Consider the following 27492-nt stretch of genomic DNA (forward strand, 5'->3'; position numbering starts at 1 on the left):
TAAAGGTCTGGAGAGCCGCAGCACTGCAATGCACAGCTGACAGATTAATGCGCGCCTCAGTGGGAAGTAGTCCGGCCTGGAGCAGCACAGGTGGAGTGGGTTCGAGTCCATTGTGTGTGTTTGAAAACGCCAACACGGTCCATTTTACCGAAACAAACAATTATACCTGAAATGGGGCAAGGAATAATGATTTTTTTTCGCATTCTTGTACCTGCAGCTAAAGACACGGTGATTAAACGAGGTGAATAAAACCCAGAGGGATGTGAACACTGTGTGTGAGTGAGCTGAGATGGAACTACAGAACTGATCTCGAAGTTAGTTAGGGAGAGGCGGGGAAGGCGGAAGGGTTGTCTGGTTGAGTGGGGTGTGGTGTGGCTCCCCCCCCATACACACACACACACACACAGAGAGAGAGAGAGAGAAGCTCCATGCAGTCGATACTGTTGGCCGGGAGACTCGAACGAATCTCCATCGAGGATTTCAGTAGTTGTTTGGTTGCTTGAACTCGAGCGCGCGCTGGGCGGCCCGTTGTTCTGCAGCCGGTCGGAGGCGGGTGAGTTTGAGTGTGGCACCGGCGGGTCAGGTGTGAAGCCGCCAGAGAGAGAGAGAGAGAGAGAGAGAGGGAACACTCATGCTGAGCGACATCAGAGCCTGAGTGGAGCCGGAGGACCTCAAGCGGGCTTTTACACAAAAGACTCCCGACTTGAGAGAGAGGAACAGGGCCAAAAGTGAGGCGAGACAAAAGAAAGGTGATCTTTCCCCCCATCCACCCTGCACTCACTAAGTTTACACCGGAGCCGCTTGTGTCTGTGTGCTGCAGCTCAGAGCCGCGTGTTAATGAACAGGGGCAGGAGGATCCGGGTCGCTCATGGATGATGGGAGTCACAGGAGTTGGACTGAAAGTGAGAGAGAGAGAGAACAGAGCCATAATTTTGCAGCATAGTCTATACTGGTTGTGACATAGAATTAACCCTCTTATATATACTGTATATATATATATATATATATATAATATGTGTATGTGTGTGTTTTATCCTGTTCTACAGGGTCGCAGGCGAGCTGGAGCCTATCCCAGCTGACTACGGGCGAAAGGCGGGGTACACCCTGGACAAGTCGCCAGGTCATCACAGGGCTGACACATAGACAACCATTCACATTCACACCAGTTAGAGTCACCAGTTAACCTAACCTGCATGTCTTTGGACTGTGGGGGAAACCGGAGCACCCAGAGGAAACCCACGTGGACACGGGGAGAACATGCAAACTCTGCACAGAAAGGCCCTCGCCGGCCACGGGGCTCGAACCCGGACCTTCTTGCTGTGAGGCGACAGCGCTAACCACTACACCACTGTGCTGCCATATATATATATATATATATCTCATCTCATTATCTCTAGCCGCTTTATCCTGTTCTACAGGGTCGCAGGCAAGCTGGAGCCTATCCCAGCTGACTACGGACGAAAGGCGGGGTACACCCTGGACAAGTCGCCAGGTCATCACAGGGCTGACACATAGACACAGACAACCATTCACACTCACATTCACACCTACGGTCAATTTAGAGTCACCAGTTAACCTAACCTGCATGTCTTTGGACTGTGGGGGAAACCGGAGCACCCGGAGGAAACCCACGCGGACACGGGGAGAACATGCAAACTCCGCACAGAAAGGCCCTCGCCGGGCTCGAACTTGGACCTTCTTGCTGTGAGGCGACAGCGCTAACCACTACACCACCGTGCTGCCATATATATATATATATATATATATATATATATATATGAGTGATTCCACGCTTATGGGTACTGAAATGGGGACATGAACTTATTTTTAAAAATTCACCTAAAACCATTTCTTTTTTTTTTTTACCATCAGGTCACAAAACATGTAATCTTTAATGAATGATATGTTAAAAGATAACTTTAATTTTCTGAGATGTAATAAAAACATATTTATATGCCAAAGTCAGAACGTAACAGAAGTGTTGTGGACATATAGATTCTCAATTTTAACAATGTAGAATTACTTTTTGAAACATAGGAAGGTGATGTTTTAGCAAATATAATTAATAAACGTGTGTAGTAGAATAAACATACACATTCTTTCAATAAGATTAACATGGTATATAGCTAGATTGTAATTAATTTGTAACAGACGCGAGATGGACAATCGTAACAGAAGTAATGGAACATACATCATTTTGGAACTCATAGGCTTGACTTTGGCATATAAATATGTTTTTATTCCATCTCAGAAAATTAAAGTTATCTTTTAACATATCATTCATTAAAGATTACATGTTTTGTGACCTGATGGTAAAAAAAGAAATGGTTTTAGGTGAATGAGTTCATGTCCCCATTTCAGTACCCATAAGCGTGGAATCACTCATATATGCACACACAATATAACCCTGTATAATGCACTCAGCAGGCAGTGTTCGATTCAAATAGCTAAATTAGGATGGATTACCAGGCGTGACGTCACGCCTCCAAGCAATTACCAATTTACAAAGTGGTTTATTAGCCCACAAATAGAGCTTATTTGCTCCAAGTTGGTGATAAAATAACTTTTATAGCAATAATTAATAACCAACACGGGAATTTGGTAGGCTAAATGTTTCACTACTTTTACAAAAGCAGACCTCAAACCTGTTAAAATACAAACTTGATTCTATGCTATACAGTTTTACTACTTAAAGTAGGTCATTATGAGCTCATGCGGTTCAGAAGCTGAGCCATGATGACAATGAGTGATGCTAAAGATCCTTTCTACGGTAATACAGCAGCCTGCACTAGAAACAGTTATTTCTCCAATGAAATGAAATGGTTTCTGCTTTAAATCTGTACCGAAGATGTGCGAGTAGTGTTTGTTAATGTTGAGTTGCTCAGCTGTGTGGCTTTAAAAGCACAGCTCACTGTTAGACAAAAGGCCTCACGTCCAGAGAAACATCACCACCAGGAGTGGAGCAGAAATGCACGCACGCACGCACTCGCTCTGTCCACATCACATCTAATCCTGAAGAAACTAAAATCTAAACCTTCTCACCTGAGATCCCCAAAGCAGCAAGACTTGTGTAGCTCTGAGAAAAGTTTGGATTTTTTTTTTGGGGGGGGTGGATGGGTGTAGAGACTCTTCATTTTCTTACTACTGTATTTGTTTACACAGTCTGCTCTAAAGACTGGAAAATGTTTGCATTTGCGTGTCTAGCCTAGACTGTTTTCTTTCTGTTACTAATGGGGTCAGTCAGAGTAACATGGCTGAGTAGTGTTTTCAACTGTAATTTGATCATATTGAATTGCATGTAAGACTTTTATAGTGGGCTGGTGTAGTGGTTAGCACTGTCACCTCACAGCAAGAAGGTTCTGGGTTTGAGCCCATCATTTCTGTATGGAGTTTGCATGTTCTCCCCGTGTCTGTGTAGGTTTCCTCCGGTTTCCCGCACAGTCCAAAGACATGCAGGTTAGGCTAATTGGTGGCTCTAAATTGATCGTAGGTGTGAATGTGAGTGTGAATGGTCGTTTGTCTCTGGCTACGTTTACATTAGACCGTATCTGTCTCGTTTTCTTCGCGGATGCACTGTCCGTTTACATTAAACCACCTGGAAACGCCGGGAAACGGGAATCCGCCAGCGTCCACGTATTCAATCTAGATCGTGTCTGGTCCGGTGCTGTGTAAACATTGAGATACGCGAATACGCTGTGCTGAGCTCTAGCTGGCGTCGTCATTGGACAACGTCACTGTGACATCCACCTTCCTGATTCGCTGGCGTTGGTCATGTGATGCGACTGCTGAAAAACGGCGCGGACTTCCGCCTTGTATCACCTTTCATTAAAGAGTATAAAAGTATGAAAATACTGCAAATACTGATGCAAATACTGCCCATTGTGTAGTTATGATTGTCTTTAGGCTTGCCATCCTTCCACTTGCAAGTGGTAAGTGATATGCGCTGGGATCACACACACAGCGGCTCAGTCCCGAATCATGGCTCATGCGCTTCACTCGCGCGCTGTGTGAGCTGCGCAGGGCTGGAGTGCGCACCCTCCAGAGGGCACTCGCTGTTCAGGGCGGAGTGATTTGGAGCGCAGGATGCCTGCGGAGCCGAGCGTATCCGCGTATTGGCATTGTTGTGTGCACGCGAATCGTGTATTGGTGTTGCTGTGTGCATGCTAATCGTTTTAAAAACGTTAATCTGATGATCCGCTGATACGGTCTAATGTAAACATGGGCTCTGTGTCAGCCCTGCAATCACCTGGCAACTTGTCCAGGGTGTACCCCACCTCTCACCCATAGTCAGCTGGGATAGGATCCAGTTTGCCTGTGATCCTGCACAGGATAAGTGGCTACAGATAATGGATGGACTTTTATAGTGGTATTAGGACATTTTTTTGTTTGTTTGTATCCATGTATAACTAAATTTTGATAGTGGCTGAGGTGGTGTAGTGTTCAGCACTGTTGCCTTACAGCAAGCAGGTTCTGGGTTTGAACCTTGCAGCCAGCTGGGGCCTTTCTGTATGGAGTTTGCATGTTCCTCCCCCCACCCCATGCCTGAGTAGGTCTCTTCTGTATGCTCTGGTTTCCTCGTACAGCCTAAAGACATGCAGATGAGGTCAACTAGCTCCTCTAAATTGCTCATAGGTGTGAATGTGAGTGTGAACGGTTGTTTGTCTCTGTGTTTGTCCAGCAATAGATTGGTGATCTGCCCAGGGTCTACCCCACCTCTCACCTGAAGTCAGCTGGGATTGGCTCCTGTTTCCCCAGTGACTCTCAATGGATAAGCAGTACATATAATGGACGGATGGATGTTAATATCTACTAGTGCATCTCAAAAAATTAGAATACCATGAAAAAGTTCCTTTTTTCATAATTTAATTCAAAAAGGTAAACTTTCATATATTCTATATTCATTACATGTAAACTGAAATATTTAAAGCCTTTTTTGTTTTAATTTTGATGATTATGGCTTATAGCTCATGAAAATCAGAAATCCAGTATCTCAAATTATTAGAATATTCCCTAAAATCAATAAAAAAAAAAGGATTTACAATACAGAAATGTCCAACTTCTGAAAAGTATATTCATTTATACACTCAGTACTTGGTTGGGGCTCCTTTACCATGAATTACTGTATCAATGCGGTGTGGCATGGAGGTGATCAGTCTGTGGCACTGCTGAGGTGTTATTGAAGCCCAGGTTGCTTTGATAGTGGCCTTCAGCGTATCTGTATTTTTGGGTCGGGTGTTTCTCATCTTCCTCTTGACAATAGGGGAGAGTGGGGTAAGATGAGCCACTTTTTACATTTTTCATCATAACTACATGTTAAAGCCATTTTTGCTTCCAGTCTACACACCATACCAAATTTCAAAGTGTACTGTTACTATCTGAGCAAAACATAATTGATAAGCTCTTATGGTTAGAGTGATATTACCTCTTGAAAAAAAAATGTCAAGTGGCTCAACTTACCCCATGCACGGGGTAAGCTGAGCCACTGTGTGGGGTAAATTGAGCCAACACAAAACATGTTAGGTTAACAAAGTAAACAACTTTTATTATTAGAAATGCAATCAATGAATCAAGTCAAGTCAATCAAGTGGGGGATAGGGCCGTTGCATAGAGAAGGGGAGATGAAGAGAGAGGTGATAGAATGAGGGATAGATAGGGAGGGATAGATAGATGGATAGAGAGAGAGATATGCGTAGATAGATAGAAAGAGGGATGGTTAGAGAGGGAATGAGAGATATACTATATTATAGAAATTACTAAAACAGTAGAGCAGTGCCAAAAAAATCTTATTTCTTTCAGTAGGTTAAAACATTGCTAAAACATGCAGCAATCATTCCATCAATCATTCAATCATTTCATCATTATTCAATGTTCCAAGCGTTCAAATGGCAAGGGAACACCATTTGCCTCTCCCTCCGTGCTGTCAACAGTAAAGGGGCGGGGCAATTTTTTCACAATATCCTGTCTTGACAGGACAGCCTCATCTTTCTCTTTGAAGACAAAGGTTGGCTTTCTTGCAGAGCCATGGCATGACCAGCTTCTTTTGAGAAATCTTGCCTCTATTTCGAAGACATCCAATTTGATTATCTGGCCAATGAAGAAATGCACTTTCTTCTTCCCCGTGTATTTTGCCACAACATAATCCCCCACATCTAACAACTGGTCTTCCTCATCTGATGTCATATATATATATATATATATATATATATATATATATATATATATATATATATATATGTTGTTGTCATATATGACCAGTAAATGTGAAAACTTAAGTGTCATCCATATTGGGTAAGCTCAGCCACCAATGGGGTAAGTTGAGCCAGTGGCTCAACTTGCCCCACATCTAATGGCTCATCTTACCCCATGGCCACCATTTTGTAGAAAAATGCTAATAAAGGGGATTAGGCTAATCAAAATTATTTTTATTAGCATTCATATCATAGCTTAGAAAGCCACTAACTTAACCCTAATGTGTCTAAATATTATTCTACTTTTGTCTTCTCTAAATCATCTTCACTGTGGACAAACATGGAATTGACTTAGAAAGCACAAAAACACATTTTTATAAATATGTCCCTCACTTAGTTTGACATGTGGTGCTCCTCTCCACAAGTGTAAGTAAATGGTCCCGGCCCCCTTTGAACGTGGTCACATGGTCACATTTGTTTACTGTTTCTTAGAAACAGGGGGTGGCTCATCTTACCCCCTGGCTCATCTTACCCCGCTCTCCCCTACCCCATAGATTCTCTATGGGGTTCAGGTCAGGCAAGTTGGCTGGCCAATCAAACACAGTAATATCATGGTCAGCAAACCATTTGGTAGTAGTTTTGGCACTGTGGGTAGGTGCCAAGTCCTGCTGGAAAAGGAAATCAGCATCTCCAAAAAGCTCATCAGCAGATGGAAGCATGAAGCGCTCTAAAATCTCCTGGTAGATAGCTGTGTTGACTTTGGACTTGATAAAATACAGTGGCCCTACACCAGCAGATGACATGGCACCCCAAATCATCACAGACTGTGAAAACTTCACACTGGGCTTCAAACACCTTGGATTCTGTGCCTCTCCACTCTTCCTCCAGACTCTAGAACCGTGATTTCCAAATTAAATGCAAAATGTACTTTCATCTGAAAAGAGGACTTTGGACCACTGAGCAACAGTCCATTTCTTTCTCTCCTTAGCTCAGATAAGACACTTCTGACATTGTCTCTGGCTCAGGAGTAGCTTGATATTAGGAATGCGAAAGTTGTATCCCCTTTCTTGAAGATGTCTGTTCGTGATGGGTCTTGATACACTGACACCAGCCTCAGTCCACTCCTTGTGAAGCTCTCCCAAGTTCTTGAATCAACTTTTCTTGACAATCCTCTCAAGACTGTGGTCATCCCTGTTGCTTGTGCACCTTTTCCAGCCACCCTTTTCAGCAATGCCCTTTTGTGGCTTACCCTGCTTGTGGAGGGCATCAGTGATCATCTTCTGGACAACAGTCAAGTCAGCAGTCTTCCCCATGATTGTGGTTGTGTGTACTGAACTAGACCGAGAGATACACTGTGTTCATACTGTTTTACTCAAACTCGAAATAAAATATTCTAATATTTTGAGATGTTTTTTTTTGTTTTTGTACTGTATGCCATACTGATTAAAATTAAAATAGAAAAATGCTTAACATTTTAGTTTGTGTAATGAGTCTATAATATATAACATTTTCACCTTCTTAAATAACTGATGGAAAATATTGAACTTTTTCACAATATTCTAATTTTTTGAGATGCACTAGTATATAAAGTTCTCACCTGAAGCCATATTTTTGTTTTCTTTATTCGTGCATTCTTTCATTTTTGGTAAGTGGTTTATTCTGGTCAGGGTAGTTGTGGGTTCAGCGCATATAATGTTAACACTGGGCATGAGGCACAAACACACCCTGGATGGGATTCCAGTCCAATGAAGGGCATTCAGACCTTGGGGTAATTCAGAGCAGCAAGTCCACCTACAAGCATGTTTTTGGGATACAGTGAGAACACACACAACTTGACCGGTACCCCTTTTCCATCAAGGCAGCTTGAGGGCCGGGTCAGAGCTAGTGCCTAATCTTGAACTAGTTCTTTGTGTTTTGGCAATCAGAGAACACAGGGGCAGGATTATCTTGACCAACAAGGCTGTAATCATCTTGAACGCTGTCCATAACACTCACGGCAAGCAGCGCAAATGCGGATGCCAATATAGGCTTGCAAAGCCAGCCGGGAAAACGGAGATGTATACAGACGCATACTGTGAAGTAACGATGTGGCTCTGTGTTGGCTCTCTAGGCTGTGGAAATGCAAGCCGATTCTTAGAAGGTTCACAAGTTACACCAATTCCGCACTAGCACCTAGTTTGTGTTGGTGGAAAGGGGATAATAAACACGATACCAAGCTCAGGATCAATTCTGGAGTTGAGAGGCAGCAGGGTTACCTACTGCACAATCATGCCATCCTCTGTTCTTTTGGAAAATGCAATATATTGGTCATCCCAATATTTAAAGTGTATCCTTCTTATGTTTACTCTTGGCAGCCATGCCGTCAGTGATGGAGCGCTCAGGATCTGGAGTTCTGTCCCGCAGCAGGGCAAAAACAGCAACCAATGGCAACAGTCAACACACTGATGAGGAAAGCAGTGATGAAGAACATTCACATGGTAGGCAGGCCTCGACCAACCAAACCCACCGACTCAAACCTGGTAACAAAGATAAAGCACCTAATGCTTTTATTAATTGTATTGTTTTTCAGCATTTCTTAACATACTCATCAAACTCTTCTTGTCTTGCACTGGTCCGGTTCTGTAACGAGATGCTGGTCCAACTTTATTTAGGCTTCCTTCTAGCTCTTTCTTCCACCCACATCTCTCCTACTACCCTTTGTGTGACTTGCAAACTCTTCCTTACAGTGTTCTTTATCTTATAGAGAGTATGATTCGTGTGGGTGCAGACTACCAGGCACAGATCCCAGAGTACAAGCCAGGTAAGAGGAAGTGTGTTCGTATAAGAGTGCAGTCATTCCTGTTACCAGTTATTTTGAGATTCAGTTGGAAAGTCTAGTGCCCGGTCTATACAGAGCTGCAAATGGAGATGGAGACTTATCGGTTCACAAGTAAAGATGAGTAAAAAATAAAGGTGTATGGAGAGGGCTGCTAGCAAAAATGTTAAAGAAGCTGTTTTAGAAAATGACAAAGGTGAAAATTATAACAGGATGGTAAAGCATGAAAGGACTGTGGAGGAGAGTGAGAGTAGGTATGTGAAAGTATGTTGTAGAATATGTTAAATTTTTCTTCTGACTTATTTAAAGTGCTGATGACACGTTTTTGACATCTTTGGCGATGTTTTATAACATAAAAAGTAATTCCCGATGATCCATATATTAATTCACGAAGGCGCCTATTTTACAAGTTATGATAAAAAACGCGGCTATTTGGGCAAATTTGACGGGGCTGCAGCACCCAGGAGACGAAAGAGGAGGAGGAGCTATATGACGTCAGCGAAAGAACCTTCCTCCTAACTTACCAGTTTGTTGTTGATGCAACAGGTGTTCAGTTTATCATTTATTTATATATATATATATATATATTAGTTATTATGCCTTCGCGTTGTGTTGCCGGCTTTTGCTCCAAAACCTACAAGGATGGGGTAAGTTTATTCAAGTTTCCCAGAGATCCCGAGCTGCATGCGAAGTGGGTGAAGCAAGTCAGGCGCACTCGTGACAAGTGGAAGCCCTCACCAACATCCGTCCTGTGCTCTGAACACTTCGATTTGGATTGTTTTGACACCCTTCCCAGCTTAAAAGAATCTCTTGGGTGTTCAGTTCATCACAAACGTGTGTTACTACCATCAGCAGTGCCTACACAGTGTTGCCAGATTGGGAGGAATCCCGCCCAGTTGGGGGGTTTCAAGTGCATTTTGGTGGGTTTTGAACATATTTTGGGCTGGAAAACATCAGCAGTATCTGGCAACAGATACTGCTGACGTTTTCCAGCCCAAAATATGTTCAAAACCCACCAAAATGCACTTGAAACCCCCCAACTGGGCAGGATTCCTCCCAATCTGGCAACACTGCCAGTATTCTGGAGGGGGTCTACTAGTAGCTATGCCAGATCCAAACACAGTCCTCCTGTCAGAACATGTGTTGTGAAACGACATAAGATAAAGGTACGTAGAGCTATAGATTCTACATGATAATCATAAATGTAATCATAAAGTCGGCGTGATATCAGTCATGTATTTGCTTGTGAAAGCTTGCGGCTTTCATGTAACTGCCGCCTAGCAACGAGAGGCAAAGGGTAAAGAGGGTAGGCTATCATAGATTCTATTCGGAAGAGATCAACACAATTCTAGACTCCCAGAAGAGGAAGAGCTAGCACTAGAGAGTTCACTGGCGTTTTCATGCACCATTTCCATTGAGTAGAACAGCCAGTGAACCGCAGCGTGTTCTTCCGCTGACGTCACAGCATGGCCGCGAGCCACGGACCCAGTTTTCTTGCACTGTGCAATTAAAAGTTGGATATTTGCGTAACAGCTTCTTTTCACGTAATTATAACAGAAATCTAACGTTTGCCATGTTGTATAGTTTATTTAAGAAATTGCATAGAGTCATGTTCGTGTCATCAGCCCTTTAAACAATGCCAAGCACACATCATACAGGACACTTTTTTTTTCCATGGAATAAAAACATGTATTCTATTCCCTTCTTGCGGGTTTCATTCATTTGGTTTGATAGCATGCAGTATTATCATAGCACTTATCCTACGTGCATTATGTCACTCAACTTAATGGAGAATGAGCGCTGAACGTGGTTGTCAAGACATGACGTCACACGTCGGAGCTGATGCGAATATCCAATGAGAGTTTTCTGCTGCGCATGCACAGAAGCATTTCTTTATTCGCCGGGAAAGAAAGATGCATTGAACACCCAAAAGGCTATCAAAAACTCATTAGATATTCTTTAGGCATATTTACAAGAGAAAAACATACCAACAGACATTGAAGAACTGGAAAAGAGATGCATCGGAAATGTAAAACTTCCGCACTAGAGAGCGACTAACGATTTGTAAACAAATATGGCCGCCAGGTTCGTTAAATACAGAAGATTTTGAAAGAGAAAAACGTGTTGAAGACCCAAAATAATTTGTATGAATAATAATATTGGCTGGCTTTTTTTTCATGGTATATCAGATATATTCCATTCAGCTAGCTGAATGGAATATCTGATATTCCACTCAACTCCAGCTAATATTATGTAACTGCGTTTGGAGTAAACGCATTCGGTATTCTATGTATAAAAATCTTTTGAAATTCTTGCCAGATCTGTGCTGCACATTGGCGGCAAGAGAAAAACTAATTCCTATAGAGCTGCTCAAGTAATCAATTTTTATGAAATAATGAACAAATGCTTTGCCTCACTTTTGTTTAAGCCCGTTGAAGGAGACAGCAGTGAAGTCTCATGGAAACCCAAATCTAATGTCAGATGTCTGCTAATATTCTTGACGTGAATAAGCTTAGACCATTTTAAAACGATGTGGCACGGTAGCTGGATATGTTGAGCTACAGTGCTGTGTATCCTATGTTGACAGAGCTTGAACCTGACTACAGTGAGAGAGACCAGAGAAGCATGCTCGTGTGGTCACCTAACAGCCAAGTGTCTGAGGCGATGTGTAAGTATCGAGTCCAAAGACGTCTATAAACTGTTATGGTACTGCAAAAGAATTGTGCTGTGTTGTAAAACATCCCATATAAATGCCCTTCCAATGAAATGTTTATTTGATTACGCAGAGAAGTGAGACTCTATACTGATCTTGTAAACTGCTTACTATTTCCAGATAATGCTAAACATGGTTTAGATCATAACTGACTGACAGCACAAAGAATCTGTTTATACAGTTAGGGCCATAAATATTTGGACAGACAACATTTTTCTAATTTTGGTTCTGTACATTACCACAATGAATTTTGAACAAAACAATTCAGATGCAGTTGAAGTTCAGACTTTCAGCTTTAATTCAGTGGGTTTAATGTTATAGTCATGTTGTCTGTTGTTGCCCAAATGAGGATGGGTTCCCTTTTGAGTCTGGTTCCTCTCGAGGTTTCTTCCTCATGTCGTCTGAGGGAGTTTTTCCTTGCCACCGTCGCCACAGGCTGCTCATTGGGGATAGATTAGGGATAAAATTAGCTCATGTTTTAAGTCGTTCAAAATCTGTAAAGCTGCTTTGCGATAATGTTTATTGTTAAAAGCGCTGTACAAATAAATTTGATTTGATTTGAACAAAATGATTGCATAAAAATGTGACGAACTAAAGCATTTTTTAAACACAATCCCTTCATTTCAGGGGCTCAAAAGTAATTGGACAAATTACATAATTGTAAATAAAATGTTCATTTCTAATACTTGGTTGAAAACCCTTTGTTGGCAATGACTGCCTGAAGTCTTGAACTCATGGACATCACCAGACGCTGTGTTTCCTCCTTTTTAATGCTCTGCCAGGCCTTTACTGCAGCGGTTTTCAGTTGCTGTTTGTTTGTGGGCCTTTCTGTCTGAAGTTTAGTCTTTAACAAGTGAAATGCATGCTCAATTGGGTTGAGATCAGGTGACTGTCTTGGCCATTCAAGAATATTCCACTTCTTTGCTTTAATAAACTCCTGGGTTGCTTTGGCTTTATGTTTTGGGTCATTGTCCATCTGTATTATGAAATGCCGACCAATCAGTTTGGCTGCATTTGGCTGGATTTGAGCACACAGTACGTCTCTGAATACCTCAGAATTCATCCGGCTGCTTCTGTCCTGCGTCACATCATCAATAAACACTAGTGACCCAGTGCCACTGGCAGCCATGCATGCCCAAGCCATCACACTGCCTCCGCCGTGTTTTACAGATGATGTGGTATGCTTTGGATCATGAGCTGTACCACGCCTTCGCCATACTTTTTTCTTTCCATCATTCTGGTAGAGGTTCATCTTGGTTTCATCTGTCCAAAGAATGTTCTTGCAGAACTGTGCTGGCTTTTTTTAGATGGTTTTTAGCAAAGTCCAATCTAGCCTTTTTATTCTTGAGGCTTATGAGTGGCTTGCACCGTGCAGTGAACCCTCTGCATTTACTTTCATGCAGTCTTCTCTTTATGGTAGATTTGGATATTGATACGCCTACCTGCTGGAGTGTGTTGTTCACTCGGTTGGCTGTTGTGAAGGGGTTTCTCTTCACCATGGAAATTATTCTGCGATCATCCACCACTGTTGTCTTCTGTGGGCATCCAGGTCTTTTTGCATTGATGAGTTCACCAGTGCTTTCTTTCTTTCTCAGGATGTACCAAACTGTAGATTTTGCCACTCCTAATATTGTAGCAATTTCTCGGATGGGTTTTTTCTGTTTTCGCAGCTTAAGGATGGCTTGTTTCACCTGCATGGAGAGCTCCTTTGACCGCATGTTTTCTTCACAGCAAAATCTTCCAAATGCAAGCGCCACACCTCAAATCAACTCCAGGCCTTTTATCTGCTTAATTGAGAATGACGTAACGAAGGAATTTCCCACACCTGCCCATGAACTAGCCTTTGAGTCAATTGTCCAGTTACTTTTGGTCCCTTTAAAAACAGGGTGGCACATGTTAAGGAGCTGAAACTCCTAAACCTTTCATCCAATTTTAATGTGGATACCCTGAAATGAAAGCTGAAAGTCTGGACTTTATGTCCATGTCCATTATATAACTATAACCTGAATATGTTTCAGTAAACAGGTAAAAAAAAAAAAAAGTCAGTGTCCAAATATATATGGACCTAACTGTATGTTAACGTACTGGAAAATGCTTAATGTAATTCAGATGTCTTAATCTGAAGTTCTTAAATATGGTGAGAAGATGCTCAGATTATGTGTGACATTTTAATACCGACTGATCTCAGCAGAAGTTGAACATTTTTTTATTCTGTCCTGAACAGTGGATGAATACATCTTAATGGCCAAAGAGAAGCATGGATATAATATGGAACAGGTATGATCAACCAGTTTAAAGGAATACGCCAGCATTGTTTCAACATGAGCTCTATCCAGACCATCTATAGCATGTGGAAAATTACTACACACAAGACTTTTCACTGTATGGGGAGAAGGGAAGAATTTACTTGAAATATGCTTATAATGGAAGCCTAAGGGCATTTTATTTATTTATATTATTAATCATCAAATAAGTGTATAATGCAAATATAAACCTACAACTCTTGCACATTAATCGTGAGCTGGCCTAGTGGTTAGCGTGTCCCCCTCTCGATTAGATCATGAGTTCTACTCGTGGTCGGGTCATACCGAAGACCATCATAAAAATGGTACCTACTGCTGTCTGGCAAGGCACGCTGCAATACAGATGCGAGTGGAGAGTCAAACTCTCGAGGGTACCAGAGGACCGGCCCCCTCGCTGTAACCCAAGCTGTATAGTAGGCGAGAGGCAGAGGGCTGTAGAAGTGGAGATTGGCGCCACCCAATGTGCCTTAAGGGCCTGGTTAGTACTGGGACGGGAGACTGCCTGGGAAGACCAGATCCTTGCACGGGAGGGACTTGTGACTTTTTGACTTGCTCATTGGAACGCTCGTACAATGCAGTAACGAGCCATTCTGGTTGCTTAGGCTTCCACCCATCAGTACTCCTATGATTATCTTGCGCTACATCACCTATATCAGTAAGGCATAACCGCAAATTAATCCTCTGAAAAAGTGTTCATCATGTGAAAAAGATGAATTATACAGATGTGGAGCTTAATTTGCAAACCCATCTGAAGAACTACAAGAACAGTCTAGCAAAAGAGAGGGTTTTTTTTCCTATAAATGTTTATTCTGCCTGATCAACTTGCCTTAATGGTTTTTTTGAGTAAATAGGTTTTCCATCATCCTCTCAGGACAGGGAAACATGTCCATACTCGTCTCCTGATCACATTCTACAGCAGGGAAAAGGCTGTAGCACATCTTTTAATAGACTATAACAAACCTGAAGTTTGATGCACAAATCTTATCACTTCTTTATATATATATTTTTTTTTAGTCACTGGGCATGCTTCTCTGGCACAAGCACGACGTGGAGAAGTCCCTGGCTGACCTGGCCAACTTCACGCCCTTTCCCGATGAGTGGACGGTGGAGGACAAGGTGCTGTTTGAGCAGGCATTCAGCTTCCACGGCAAAAGTTTCCACCGTATCCAGCAAATGGTGAGAATGTATTACAGTCACACTCGCACTGAAAACAGCATAACAGCAGTAAATATACGGTTGTGTGAGAATGAGAGTAAAATTTAAAACGTTAATCTCTCCCTGGTAACCTAGTAACATTCATGGAAATCTTTTGCCATGGCTCTGGTGGGAATGGGCACCATCAGATTTGTGTGTAAGGATCAGTCACAGAGATGAGAATTTTCCGCGGATCTGCGGAATTCCGAGTTTTTCCCGCTGAAAATGTCATTTTTGTGAAACGTGTAAATCCGTTGAGAGAATTTGGGGGGTCGGCGCAAGGCGAGGCTTGTGGTGGCACAAGCAGGCAGGACCGCCCGCCAGCATCTTTCAGCAGTGCTTATCGCAAAATTAGTTGCAGCTGTGATAACGGAAATCGTCATTGCTTTCTTCAATATTTATGCTAACGACAACTCACGACGATTTCTGGCAACGTTTTGGCGCTAGTTTCATCTCACTTCTACAATTCACGGAGAAACAAGCTATGTGTACATGGTTTTGATCACTTCTTAAGTCCTAGTTATTTTGGTTAGTTTTCAAAGTTACTTTGCCAATATGGCGAAAGTTTTGGACCGCAAAAATGAGGATCGTGCCAGGGAAATCGATAAATCGAACGGGATAAAGAACTGTTTCCGATGGGCATGGCTCGATAGTAGCGTTACCGTGCCTGACGGAACATATCCGAAAAGTGGACGTGCCGGGAAAGGTTCTATGTATTCTGTGCTCAGATATGATCAATTATGGAAACGGAGGAGCTAGAAACATCCAGGAGCACATCAAAACAAAAAAGCACAAAGGTACTTTTACTTAAATTGTCAAAGAGTCAGGAGGAATCTAATATATCGTTACGGTTACCTCCATTATCGCTCACGATATATATCTGTAGGGATTTGTTATCTTAGTTTATAAACGTTTTAAACCATCATTGAATTTGAAAACATTCATATATATATATATATATATATATATATATATATAAAAAAGGCGCACCCCCCTTTGCACACTTTGTGTGCATTATGTCTGCCCTTGGCAGACATTTCAGAGTTTTTTTTTTAAATGTCCCATTTTCATCCCTGCAGTCATGATGTTGATGTATTCCGTTGATATTGGGACTGAACTGCTCATACTGCCTCAGTGTAGAACAACTGGTGGCAAACTCGAAACAAACGAGGAAAACCTCAGCAGGTACAAGCAGAAATGTTAACTAGCCTTTGCTTGAACAAAACCGATGTTCAGAAACAGGAAAACAACTCTCAACAGAGACGTGATGCAGCTTGACTTGTGCCATGTTACTGACTAGCTAATGTCTCAACTTGGGCTTTTCGCTTATCTAATCACAGTGGTGTTATACGTCATATCCAGTCTCACAGAGGTTCGTGCTCCGTAGCATTCTGTTAAATACAGCCAGGTGGGAATAGAGCTTACCTGTTACTTTACCATTGTGGAAGACCGAGTGGGGATGAACATTTATATCTGTTCCATGGTGTTTTTACCTCCTACATGAACAGGTTTTGTATACGAGAGTGAAGGTGAGAGAGTGGGAATAGCACGGAGAAGAGGAAGAGAGGATGGCTTGTATAATCTGCAGTGCTCCCATCTGCCTACTGCGGAAATATAGACTGCTAGAGAATCACACAGACGAGTATTAAAGTACTGAATGGAAACTCCAGTCAACTATGAAGAATAATTATTTTATAGCTTGCAATTATCCTTATTTCATACGTCTTGTTGCCCTTTAAAGTTCCATAGGCCTTGAAAAGGTATGAGGGGAGGTGATTTAATTCCGTATGTTGAAGTATTTCCTTGTGAAACAGGAAGTGCTGCCTCACTACAGGTCTTTAAAGTAGTGTCAGGCCTTTTCTGATCTCCATGGCATTCAAAGACCTGGCTTTGTAATGGGGAGAGGGATAAGAGTGCTGTTTAACACGACACCGTAACATTAAAAAACTGAGAAAGATGTCTCGCGCACGTGCACAAGCATGCCCTTTGAAATCTCTAAATCTATCATGGCATCACAGTCAGTGCATCTCGCAATGCTTTTGAACTGAAGTTTTAGATCAAGATTTTAAAGGGGGAATGAACACGGACACGCACACGCAAGCTGCAACCCACATCTGAACACTCGAGATGGGTTGAACAGGAAATAACATGCAAGAAGCTGCATAACCAAAACTACATGACTGACCCATACAAAGTAATTGCTACTATAGTGCACGACTCGGTTTATTTATGGGCTGGGTTATAGCAGAGATGCCTACTAGTACGGATTGGCCGTATTTTGTACGGAAAAGTTACGTAAATACGATGTTACGGCAAACAGTGTTATTCTGTATGGAATTATTATAAAGTCTTAAAAAATTCCAGTGAGTTGTTTTTAAATGTCCAAGCGACTTTTTCAATCCATGCGCGATTCACGGCTAGGCTATTTATTTTTACGACAACCACACATGCTGCGTGTGACGTGCGCAGATTCCGCACATGCTGCGTGTGACGTGCGCAGATTCCGCACATGCTGCGTGTGACGTGCGCAGATTCCGCACATGCTGCGTGTGACGTGCGCAGATTCCGCACATGCTGCGTGTGACGTGCGCAGATTCCGCACATGCTGCGTGTGACGTGCGCAGATTCCGCACATGCTGCGTGTGACGTGCGCAGATTCCGCACATGCTGCGTGTGACGTGCGCAGATTCCGCACATGCTGCGTGTGACGTGCGCAGATTCCGCACATGCTGCGTGTGACGTGCGCAGATTCCGCACATGCTGCGTGTGACGTGCGCAGATTCCGCACATGCTGCGTGTGACGTGCGCAGATTCCGCACATGCTGCGTGTGACGTGCGCAGATTCCGCACATGCTGCGTGTGACGTGCGCAGATTCCGCACATGCTGCGTGTGACGTGCGCAGATTCCGCACATGCTGCGTGTGACGTGCGCAGATTCCGCACATGCTGCGTGTGACGTGCGCAGATTCCGCACATGCTGCGTGTGACGTGCGCAGATTCCGCACATTTGTTTGCGCTATTTTCGATACGGTAGAATGGCCGTGCATTACACCCAGTCAAAAGGGCAATGGATACACACACTGCAAACTGTGTAGAACTGACATTAACATCACTCGTGGTGGTCGCGATGACTGCAGGCGGCATGTCAACTACAAAAAAACATATGGCGTATGCTGAAATGGCGAGTCAGGTGGAAAGTAAATCTGGGGGTATCCAGCAGTTTTTTACGAAATCTGTGGATGAAAAGACACGGAACGTGACACGTGCTGAAGCGGTGATGGTTGACCTGTGCTTGGGGTTGAACTTGCCGATTAGTGCCATGAAATGTGAGTTAAACTTATTCAGTTTCTTTTTACATGTCTGATTTTTATTCACTGAAATATCAAACACTGGCTGTACTTCTTTAATTCAAAGTCTTTTCAGTGTTGCAAGTACAAATGTACATGTAGTATGATCACAAACAGAATTTTATGATTAGTGTTGTTGGGATTGTGGCAAAAAATTGATCATTCCACTGTTTTAAATACAATTATAAATGTCATTTTATTCAATGTCTCTTCTGAAGCATTATGCTGAAGTATTTATATATTGGGACATTAAGATAACAATGTCGGACTCTCTTTGGCATGAAATAAGAAATTTTTAAAAATTTTATTAGAATCCGTTAACAGGTAGAACATTTTGCCAGGCAATATAATATAATACTTTTGAGGAGTTACATTCAGTACCAATGATTGGTAGTCAACCGTAATGTCTGCAAACAGGGAACACTATTGTATTTAGAAAAATGTGAGAAATTGTATGCTCTAGAAATTTGTTGAGATGGCTGCTCGCGTTTTGTTTATTCAATTCACACAAAACAGTTCTTTTTAATAATTTAAATGTTAAACATATTGGTATATACACCTCTTTATAATGGCAATGCACATAAATTAATGTTACTGAAAGTCATTCCAAAATACTGAAAAATGTTTTCAAGAATACTGAAATTCAAAATTTGGGGTAGGCATCTCTGTTATAGAGAGCACTCGATTGGATGCAAACTGAACAAGAGTATGGCTTTTTTTTTTTTTGGTCATGTTTATCAGTGCATATATTGATGTGTTGTCCACAATGCAAAGACACTCGCACAGCAAGTTCTTCACGCTGATTTTGATTTAATGGGCACTTCAAATCAGTCAGCTGATCTGTGCTGTATATGCTGACACACCAACACTACCGATTTGTGCGGTAAACTACCGTTTTTTAACTTCTGTCAACGCCTACCACTTTTGTACATAATGTCAACGTTTTTTAGATTTCTCAGAAAAAAAATCCCACACTAAGTTCTGAACGTGCTTTGCCGGTGGTTCGTGCGTTATTTTGGCATCACGAATACCGGAAATGCGCAAGACCAACCATTTATTCGTTCGGTGCCGTTTGCTCACTTCTCTATTTCTGGCTTCGTTGGCAGTGTGCATGTGGTGTGTTTGTGATAAAATTGCTTAGATTCTAGTTAGGATAAAAGGCTCTGAACGGGTTTGATGCAGAAGATTTCCTCATAGATCTCTACTATCATTTCCAGAAAAAGTGAGCATCACTGCAATTCAAACATTTATTAAAGTTTCCTTTGACTTTTTTTTTTTGCTAGTATTATTTAATAAACTCAACAAAAATAAAAACTTTACACTCATTTCAAAGTCAATAATTTGAACATTTTGGAAAATAGGTTTGAAATAACGATTGTATTCAATTATCTTGTCATTAAAGATGCTATAGCATACAGATCATGTTTGTCATGGAATCGGTTCCACCGGAAATGCGACAACAATGTCCATGATCAAAAACTGTGAGTCACAACTTAATGAAATCATGTCAATATCGGGTGTGTCCTCCATGGGCGTTCACAACTGCAATACAACGTCTCCTCATGGATTGGATGATGCGTCTGAACACAGCTTGGGGAATGCGCTGCCATATTTGTACCAACATGGCACCAAGCTCCTGCAAGTTCTGTGGAGGGTTCCTTACGCTCGGCTGTGGTGCCAGTTCGATGGAGACGTGTCTGGAGATTATGGATGGTCTGTCGACTGCATCCCATAACCCTCGCAACGTCAGTGACGGGTGTTCCCGTATTCAGCATGCCAATGGCACGTTCACACTGAATGTTTGACAGTCGTGGCATTGCAAATTAACGAATAATTAACCATAAAACCTTGTTTTTCTGAGATGACACTCTACTCTGCTACCGAGAGATCAATTGCACATGTATCAATAGGTCACGTCACTTGTCACGTGGAAACGTGATTTTAGCGTGCAGTGCTCTCGCACGTGCTACGTAGGCCCGGCCAGTAGAATGAATGTGTGACGTAATGCCCTTGACAATGCATTTAACCATAATCACAACAAGAACTCTTTCAAGAAAAGTTTCTAAACACTATTTGAAAAATAATGAGTGTCAAGTTTTTATTTTTGCTGAGTATATTTATTGCTATTTTGAACTGACATGTTCCTTGATAAAATATGTTTTCACTTTACTATTTTTTATTTAATATTTATTGCTATTTTGAACTCTATGATATTTATAAAATAAACACCTGAGGGAATGCAATAGTGTACAGTTATTTCCTTTTATATTTTCAGCACAAAACGGAAGGACCAACTTAAAGAAATAAAGAAATTTAAGTTGGGAATTTCCAACTTAAAGAAGTCAGCTGGGGAAAGGGAAAGATGGACATGCAAAAGCCAGTGTATATGAAGACACCCATGGGATTAGGAATACATTGTGTGGTATTCTGGCGTCCAAAATTAACATTTTCAAAGACACCACTTGTTTCAGCTGGAGTCCAGATGAAAAACTTGTGACAAATGCTAAATCTGCAACGTATAAAGCATTACATTAGATCAGATGATCAAATCTGTGTAATAAAATGTACTTATTTGATTCCTATTTATGTTTAGTTGTGTTTTATGCTTTGTTTAAAGTAAATTAGTAGCAACAGCTTTAAAAACAATTGTCCGCCAAAATTTGAAATTGCCAATTTGTGCAACGGTACCATGCGCGAGTAAAACCTACCTCTTTTTCTTGTGAAAAGGTTTGCATGTATGTAATATATGTAGCCAAACCTGTAATTATACAGCATGCGCAGGGTAATTAAGATTCTCCACAGTGCACTGATATTGATGATGTATTATTTCTCAGCTGCCAGATAAGTTGATCTCCAGTCTGGTAAAGTATTACTACTCCTGGAAGAAGACTCGGACTCGGACGAGTGTCATGGACCGGCAGGCCCGCAAACTTGTTAGCAAGAGAGAGAAAGATGACAGGTGAGAGGCTTTGGGGGGGGGGGGGGGGGGGGAAGCAAACAACAAAGCTCAAGAGTGTCTCCTGAAGCACTATTTAACCATACAGTGTTTCCCTGTTAGTAATGACGAGATGGAAGAAGGAGACCCAGGAAGTGACAGTGACTTTGAGATCGACACAAAGAAAGAGGTTAGACATGAACCCCAAAACGTTACTTAGTTCAAATACAGAGCTCCACTTCACATTTGCATTATGCACATGTGCATAAAATAGCAGGCATCCCCTTACCAACCAGATCTCTCTCATTTGGGTTAGAATTAAGTTATTCCACAAAATCGAGTCGTACATGAGCTGATGGTCAACGAGGTGCATAGCACCGAGTTGGCTATAAGCCACGTATGACAAGATTGAGTGAGTGGAAAACCTGTTTGATTCTATCCACGTTCACTGGATTTTCAGAAATAAAGCATTTGTTTTTAATTTTTTGCAAAGTTAATAAACGAAACTTTTTATACAAAACGTCTGACAAAATCATTTCCGCTTAATGTAAACAAACTGGCGAAATGACAGTAGCAATTTGTGAAAAATTAGAAAGACGTTCTTGCCTTCAAATGCTTTTATCCCATATTTTGTTGCTTTTTGAAGTTATTTCGTCCTCGGTTGGTTCAGCAACACGCGCCGCCATTTTTTTTTTTTTTGCCGATTGGCAAACCAACTTAAAGGTGCATTACTGCTACCAACTGGGCTGGAGTGTGAAACAGGAACTATATTCTTTTAGCTATGTATGTTTCTTTTAAATACTTGATAAAGTGATGTATCTGACTTGATGCATGCCACCATTTTGTTTTTCTCTACTCATGGTGTATGAGCTGATATCCTAGTAGTAGAGTAGCTAATCAGAGTGTGTGATTGCTCATATCCAGTGAATGTGGATAGTCAAGTTTATTTGTATAGCGCTTTTAACAATAGACATCGTCGCAAAGCAGCTTTACAGAATTTTAATGACTTTAAACATGAGCTAATTTTATCCCTAATGAGCACGACATAAGGCATTTCCTCATAAGAGGATGGAATAAAAAGGCATAGACACTTCAGAGGTAAAGGAGATTTTTTTTTTTTAAATGACCGATATACCAAAGTGGATTACAGTCTAGCCGAGCGAGGGCTGATCTATACTCGAGTCTGTGAATCTGCCAACATGTGCAGGTGTTGTGTCTAGACCTTTGCATTGGTATGTGCCCAACATGCTTGCACGCAATTCACTTCACCTAAAGACATATGTTGTCGCACTGTACTTGAGGATAATTTGTGCCAATTTTACACTGAAATGCAGCTTTATTAATAAACTTTTCATGCAAGCTTTGTGTATCTAACGCCAATAATTAATTTTCATATCAGTGTTTTGAATAATGCTTTGAAGACAGATTGTAAAATGCAAACGGTTAAAGTACTCCAACATGCTGGTGCTAGTTATTGTTGGTCACATCCCAAACCCACCGCTAATGCATGCACTTCCTTGCTCATCCTGTCAGTGTTGTTATCTTGATGCACTACACCGGTGATTCACATGAGAATAGGTTTTATTTGGTTATTGGCCAATTTACTTTTTTGGCTGCTGGTTAAGAATATCCGTAGAAACCTGAGAAATGTTGTGACCAATGTTCACAATATTTAAAAATGATCATTTCTTGTTTTAAAATGTATTCTCACATTCAGCCCAAGCTGAGCTCTGGTGCTGGAGGAGGCAGTGAGAGGAGCTCTGGGAGGTCAGGCCCGACACGCAAAGAGAACCAAGGGGCTCAGTACCGGCACCATCCTCTGAGGGCACGCCGCAGACCTCCAAAGGGCATGCACCTGGATCAGGATGACATCATCGCTCTTTCGGCTTCCACCGAGTCAGGAGCCATCTCCAACCGCCAGCTCGACACTCAACTAATTTCTCTCAAGAGACAGGTAACGATTACATGAGATATAGAATATTATCCATAACAGACCAGAATTAATGACAAAGCAAAACTTCTTGACTAATCCTCATGCAGGTTCAAAGTATCAAGCAGGCAAACAGTGTCCTCAAACGAAGTTTGGCAGATGGTGTTGATGCCATGAGACCAACTGAGGTGCAGTCAGTTATTTCTACACACTTGCATCAGATGTTTTTCTAAATCTTAACTATACTCAAGTTTATCGTGATTTCATTAGCAGTCTGATTTATTTGTGAAGCATGCGTGAATGACCGATCTTTGCATGTTGGAGGAATATTCCAGTATTTTTCGTGACCTAGATCTTCATCGATTGCATCTGGACATGGATTAAAGCAAAAAAAAAAAATTGACTGAAAATTTATGGGGGGTTATGGGTGGATTTCGATGAAATTCTGAGAATGATTAACTTAGAACTGATAACTTTATTATCAATTAATTAATGGATTAATATATTCAATTTATTGCACTTTCTTTCTATTGCTTCCGTATATTATTTTTTTGTGGCAAACCACACAAATGCAAGCGCCTGGAATGTTGTTTTTTGCACCATGAACTAAATGGCTTTCCGTTTTCACCTATTTCGTACAGCCAAGCCCACCTCCACTTGTTTTTTACACCTTTATCGATGGCAGACACATCAGTGCCTTCTTTCATGTAAAGCGCATCCATGCTGCCGAAACCGAAAGCAGAATGACATGCTCCTCTGTGCTCGATGTCAATATAGAAAAAAGTTTGGATCTTCGCTTAAATTAAAATTTGACCTTACTTTGTGTTGAATATGACTTCAAAAACAATTCAAGATTTTATTAAGAGAAATATTGCGGCCAACACGAGTGTTAAGTTACCTAAAAGATCACATGAAGTTGGCTGCTATCTACTTTGCGTTCGTTCTCATTTTCCTCCATTTCATAGGCCAGAAACAGACGTTTTGATGTAATTTAACTTAGTAGGCTATGATTATTATTTAACTGTAGTCTTCTAGACATTTTGACTGTTTGGGGCATTGAACGCTGGTGTATGATTTTCAGGGAATAAAGTTTAGCGCATGTCGGAACATCATTGCGCTCGCAGCCTCCAACTCCTCAAACGTCCTTTAAATTGTGATATAACGTAGGCTATAAGGCACGGTTCTAACATACCCTACACACTGGCCTAACGAAAATAATAATTGTTGGGGCGTCTGCTGATTTGTTAGCTATAAATTTAGGTCTAATTACTTCTGACAGTCTGCAAGCATTGCACCGTCGGGTCTTCAAGTCTGGCTGAAGCAGAGGAGCGGGCTTTCCGGGGTTTATTTATTTATTTATTTATTTAACATGCTCTATTTCTATACGTCCAGCTTTGAACTAAGTCATTTTGGCAAGATTTAATTTAATACAAAACAGAAATGGTCAGACACAAGCACGCCAAGCACATGGGAATGTATTTTGCCAATTTTGACAGCGCATGTTTTTTTAATGCCGCACCATAGACAGCGAACGTTTAAACATGATCAAACATAGGAAATGAACGACACAAAGCATGGCTCAAAAACAAAAAAGTTAAATAAACCCTGGTAGTTGATGGTGTTGCAACACACCAGTGTTATAACCCAATCTCTACCCAACCACCCGTCATTTTAATTCTCCTCGGATCAGCACCGACCTCACATTTGGCCTTGGGAGAGTTCAGTTGACGGAAAACTTTAATCCATGCATCTGGAGTGTATGCTCAGTTACCTAAACACAAGAAATTCATCATGCTTCCTTGTAACGTGAAAATGGAATACTAACTAATCAAGAAACATTAGCGAATAAAACCTTTTTGCATAAACGTTACTTACTGCTCTGACAACTTTCCTTAGATGTCCATAATTAGCGTCTCTCTTTAATGTGGAGGAACGTATTGAAATGTGTCTGTAGTATTTCTTAGTCATTTTTAATGAATGTTACTGAAACGTAGTCAGCATTTATCAAATCCTCAGCAAGTTGCATTTGAGAACGTGATGTACTTTTTCAGCCCACTCCTAAGATCAACGCCCGCTGGACCACAGAGGAGCAGCTCCTGGCTGTACAGGGTAAATCAGATCATCATTGCTTTCCCTGCCTTGACAATATTGGCAGATTAAGAGAAACCTGTTAATTTAGTTTTTAGCAAATGAAAACGTTGGCAAGTCAAGGATTTCCAGCGTCCCAGATGCAGCACTGTGATTAATACTGCATGCAATTTTGTCTAGTCTTATTATACATGAAGAATAATTGTTTTTGATGTGGATTTGCCTCGTCTAGCTATCAGACGGTACGGTAAAGACTTTGCTGCCATAGCTGACGTGATCGGGAACAAGACTGCGGGTCAGGTGAGCTCGTTTTTCGTCAGCTACCGCCGCCGGTTCAATCTGGAGGAAGTGCTGCGAGAATGGCAGGCAGAACAGGAAGTACTGCGAGGGAGCAGCGAGACCCTGAAGGACCTGAACGGGACAGTAGGAGTGGAAGAGGACGAGGTGAGACAGGATAACCGGACACACTAAAACATAAAAATAGCTTATAATTAAAAAAAAAAAAAAAGTGTTCCCTTAGGTCCTGTACCTTTCAAGTGAGTGGTGCTTTGTTTGGTTAAGTTGGATTTTTCCTGATGTACATCATCCTTGTGTTCTATGCAGATTAAGACAGACAGCGTGTCTCCTGTAGACTCTGGCAGTCCAACACCTTCCTTTGAAGCAGCCACTAACTCCAGCCAGTCTTCTCCCCCGCTTGCCCAACCCCCGCCCTTACTACGCCCGACTCCCCCCAGTGCACCCCCGAGCCTTCTGCGTCAGCCGCCTCCTCTCCAAACACGCCCCCTCCAGACCCGAACTCCACACAACCACCCTCCACCCCCACTCATCCGCCCTGCACTGGCCTCATCCCACCACCAGAGCAGCTTGAGGAACTCCCTCAGTTCCTCTGCGGCATCCAGCGCACAGCTGCCTCCCTTGTTGATGGGGCTTAAAGTGGAGTCGCCACACTCTCACTGACTGATTGACAAAAGGTGCTGAAGTTGGCCTCTGGCACTGGTCTCAAACCAGTTCGGACTTTGTTCGAGATGAGGACGTTAACGGAAAACTGGTTCCAGATCAGGGCAGCTTCTAGAAAGCATTCACAGTGATTGGGAGAGTAGGTACTGCCCAGGGGATTCAAAATACGTTACTGCAGTTGTTCAGGTGCACATCATGAATCAGGGATGGTGACACATAGTGGTAGACCGGTGAAATGAGTCAGTGCTAGGTTTGATGGTGGTGTTGCTCAGAAAATCCCCATTAAACACCAACACCTGTACAGGCAAACATCTCAAATACAGAAGAAAACCTCAGTGCAAATTTGCCAAATACAGACCACACACGCCTAGCTGGCCTCAGCTTTAATGATATACCTCAGAGGAGGCCATAGAACCCACAACCACACAATTCAACAGTGATCATCGACAGAACAGTGTTGGGACTTGAACCAAAATGTGTCAGTGGAGAAAGGAGCCTTTAGACATCATGCACTGGATTGTAATGAAATGCCTTGACGACTGAATCACAGGTTTGAACATCAACTACATTACAACACAGACGTTTGTGTGTGTAAACTGGGAACAGGCGTTCTTTTTCTTTTCCATTAAAGAGCCATGTATTACTAGAACTGAACTTAGCTGAGGCAGGATTTTATTTGTTACCGAGTCCCTGAAATATTAGTAGTTACATAGTAATAGTTTATATTAAAGCACTAAATGACCTAATACTTTTTTCCCCCCCTTGCACAAACACTGAAGTACACAGATTCTTCAGTCAGCGATCTTGCTGTTGGAGGTAAAGTTTGTGCCAGTCGAGGTTTCCATTTCCACCAAAACTTTTTGTATGAGAAATGTTTACAGGTGAATTTGGATATGGTTGTGTGCGCGCATGTGTGTCTCTTCCCTTCCTTTTATAGAATAAAGTGAAATAAATAAAAAATAAAAATAAAAAAATCTACATCCAGTAGTGTTTTTATATTCAGGTGTTGAGAGAAAGTGGTT

At 41.8% G+C, this 27492-nt stretch overlaps 1 protein-coding gene across 5 annotated transcripts; it reads left to right on the top strand.

Moving 5' to 3' along the window:
• Positions 1–412: 412 nt before the first annotated feature.
• Positions 413–27408, top strand: rcor2 (REST corepressor 2). Of its 5 annotated transcripts, none has more exons than XM_060920066.1 (13): positions 413–749; positions 8543–8665; positions 8932–8988; positions 11591–11671; positions 13941–13993; positions 15034–15195; positions 21395–21519; positions 21619–21685; positions 23213–23449; positions 23536–23613; positions 25477–25534; positions 25746–25957; positions 26117–27408. In XM_060920066.1, the coding sequence occupies exons 2-13, from the start codon at positions 8545–8547 to the stop codon at positions 26468–26470; spliced, it is 1605 nt and encodes a 534-aa protein (XP_060776049.1). In that variant the 5' UTR covers positions 413–749; positions 8543–8544; the 3' UTR covers positions 26471–27408. The 5 variants fall into 5 exon arrangements, with proteins under 5 accessions (XP_060776049.1, XP_060775212.1, XP_060776584.1 ...); XM_060919229.1 differs by lacking the exon at positions 413–749 and adding an exon at positions 4350–4366; XM_060920601.1 differs by lacking the exon at positions 413–749 and adding an exon at positions 4854–4875.
• Positions 27409–27492: the final 84 nt, after the last annotated feature.

The sequence above is a fragment of the Neoarius graeffei genome, chromosome 1 (genome assembly GCF_027579695.1).
Source record: "Neoarius graeffei isolate fNeoGra1 chromosome 1, fNeoGra1.pri, whole genome shotgun sequence".
Taxonomy (NCBI): Eukaryota; Metazoa; Chordata; class Actinopteri; order Siluriformes; family Ariidae; genus Neoarius; species Neoarius graeffei.

Bases quoted from the DNA above. Each gene is read 5' to 3' on its own strand.
- rcor2 (XM_060919229.1), top strand. The intron at 21,520-21,618 runs GTGAGAGGCTTT...TTTCCCTGTTAG, and splicing joins AAGAGAGAGAAAGATGACAG to TAATGACGAGATGGAAGAAG. The intron at 23,450-23,535 runs GTAACGATTACA...ATCCTCATGCAG, and splicing joins TAATTTCTCTCAAGAGACAG to GTTCAAAGTATCAAGCAGGC.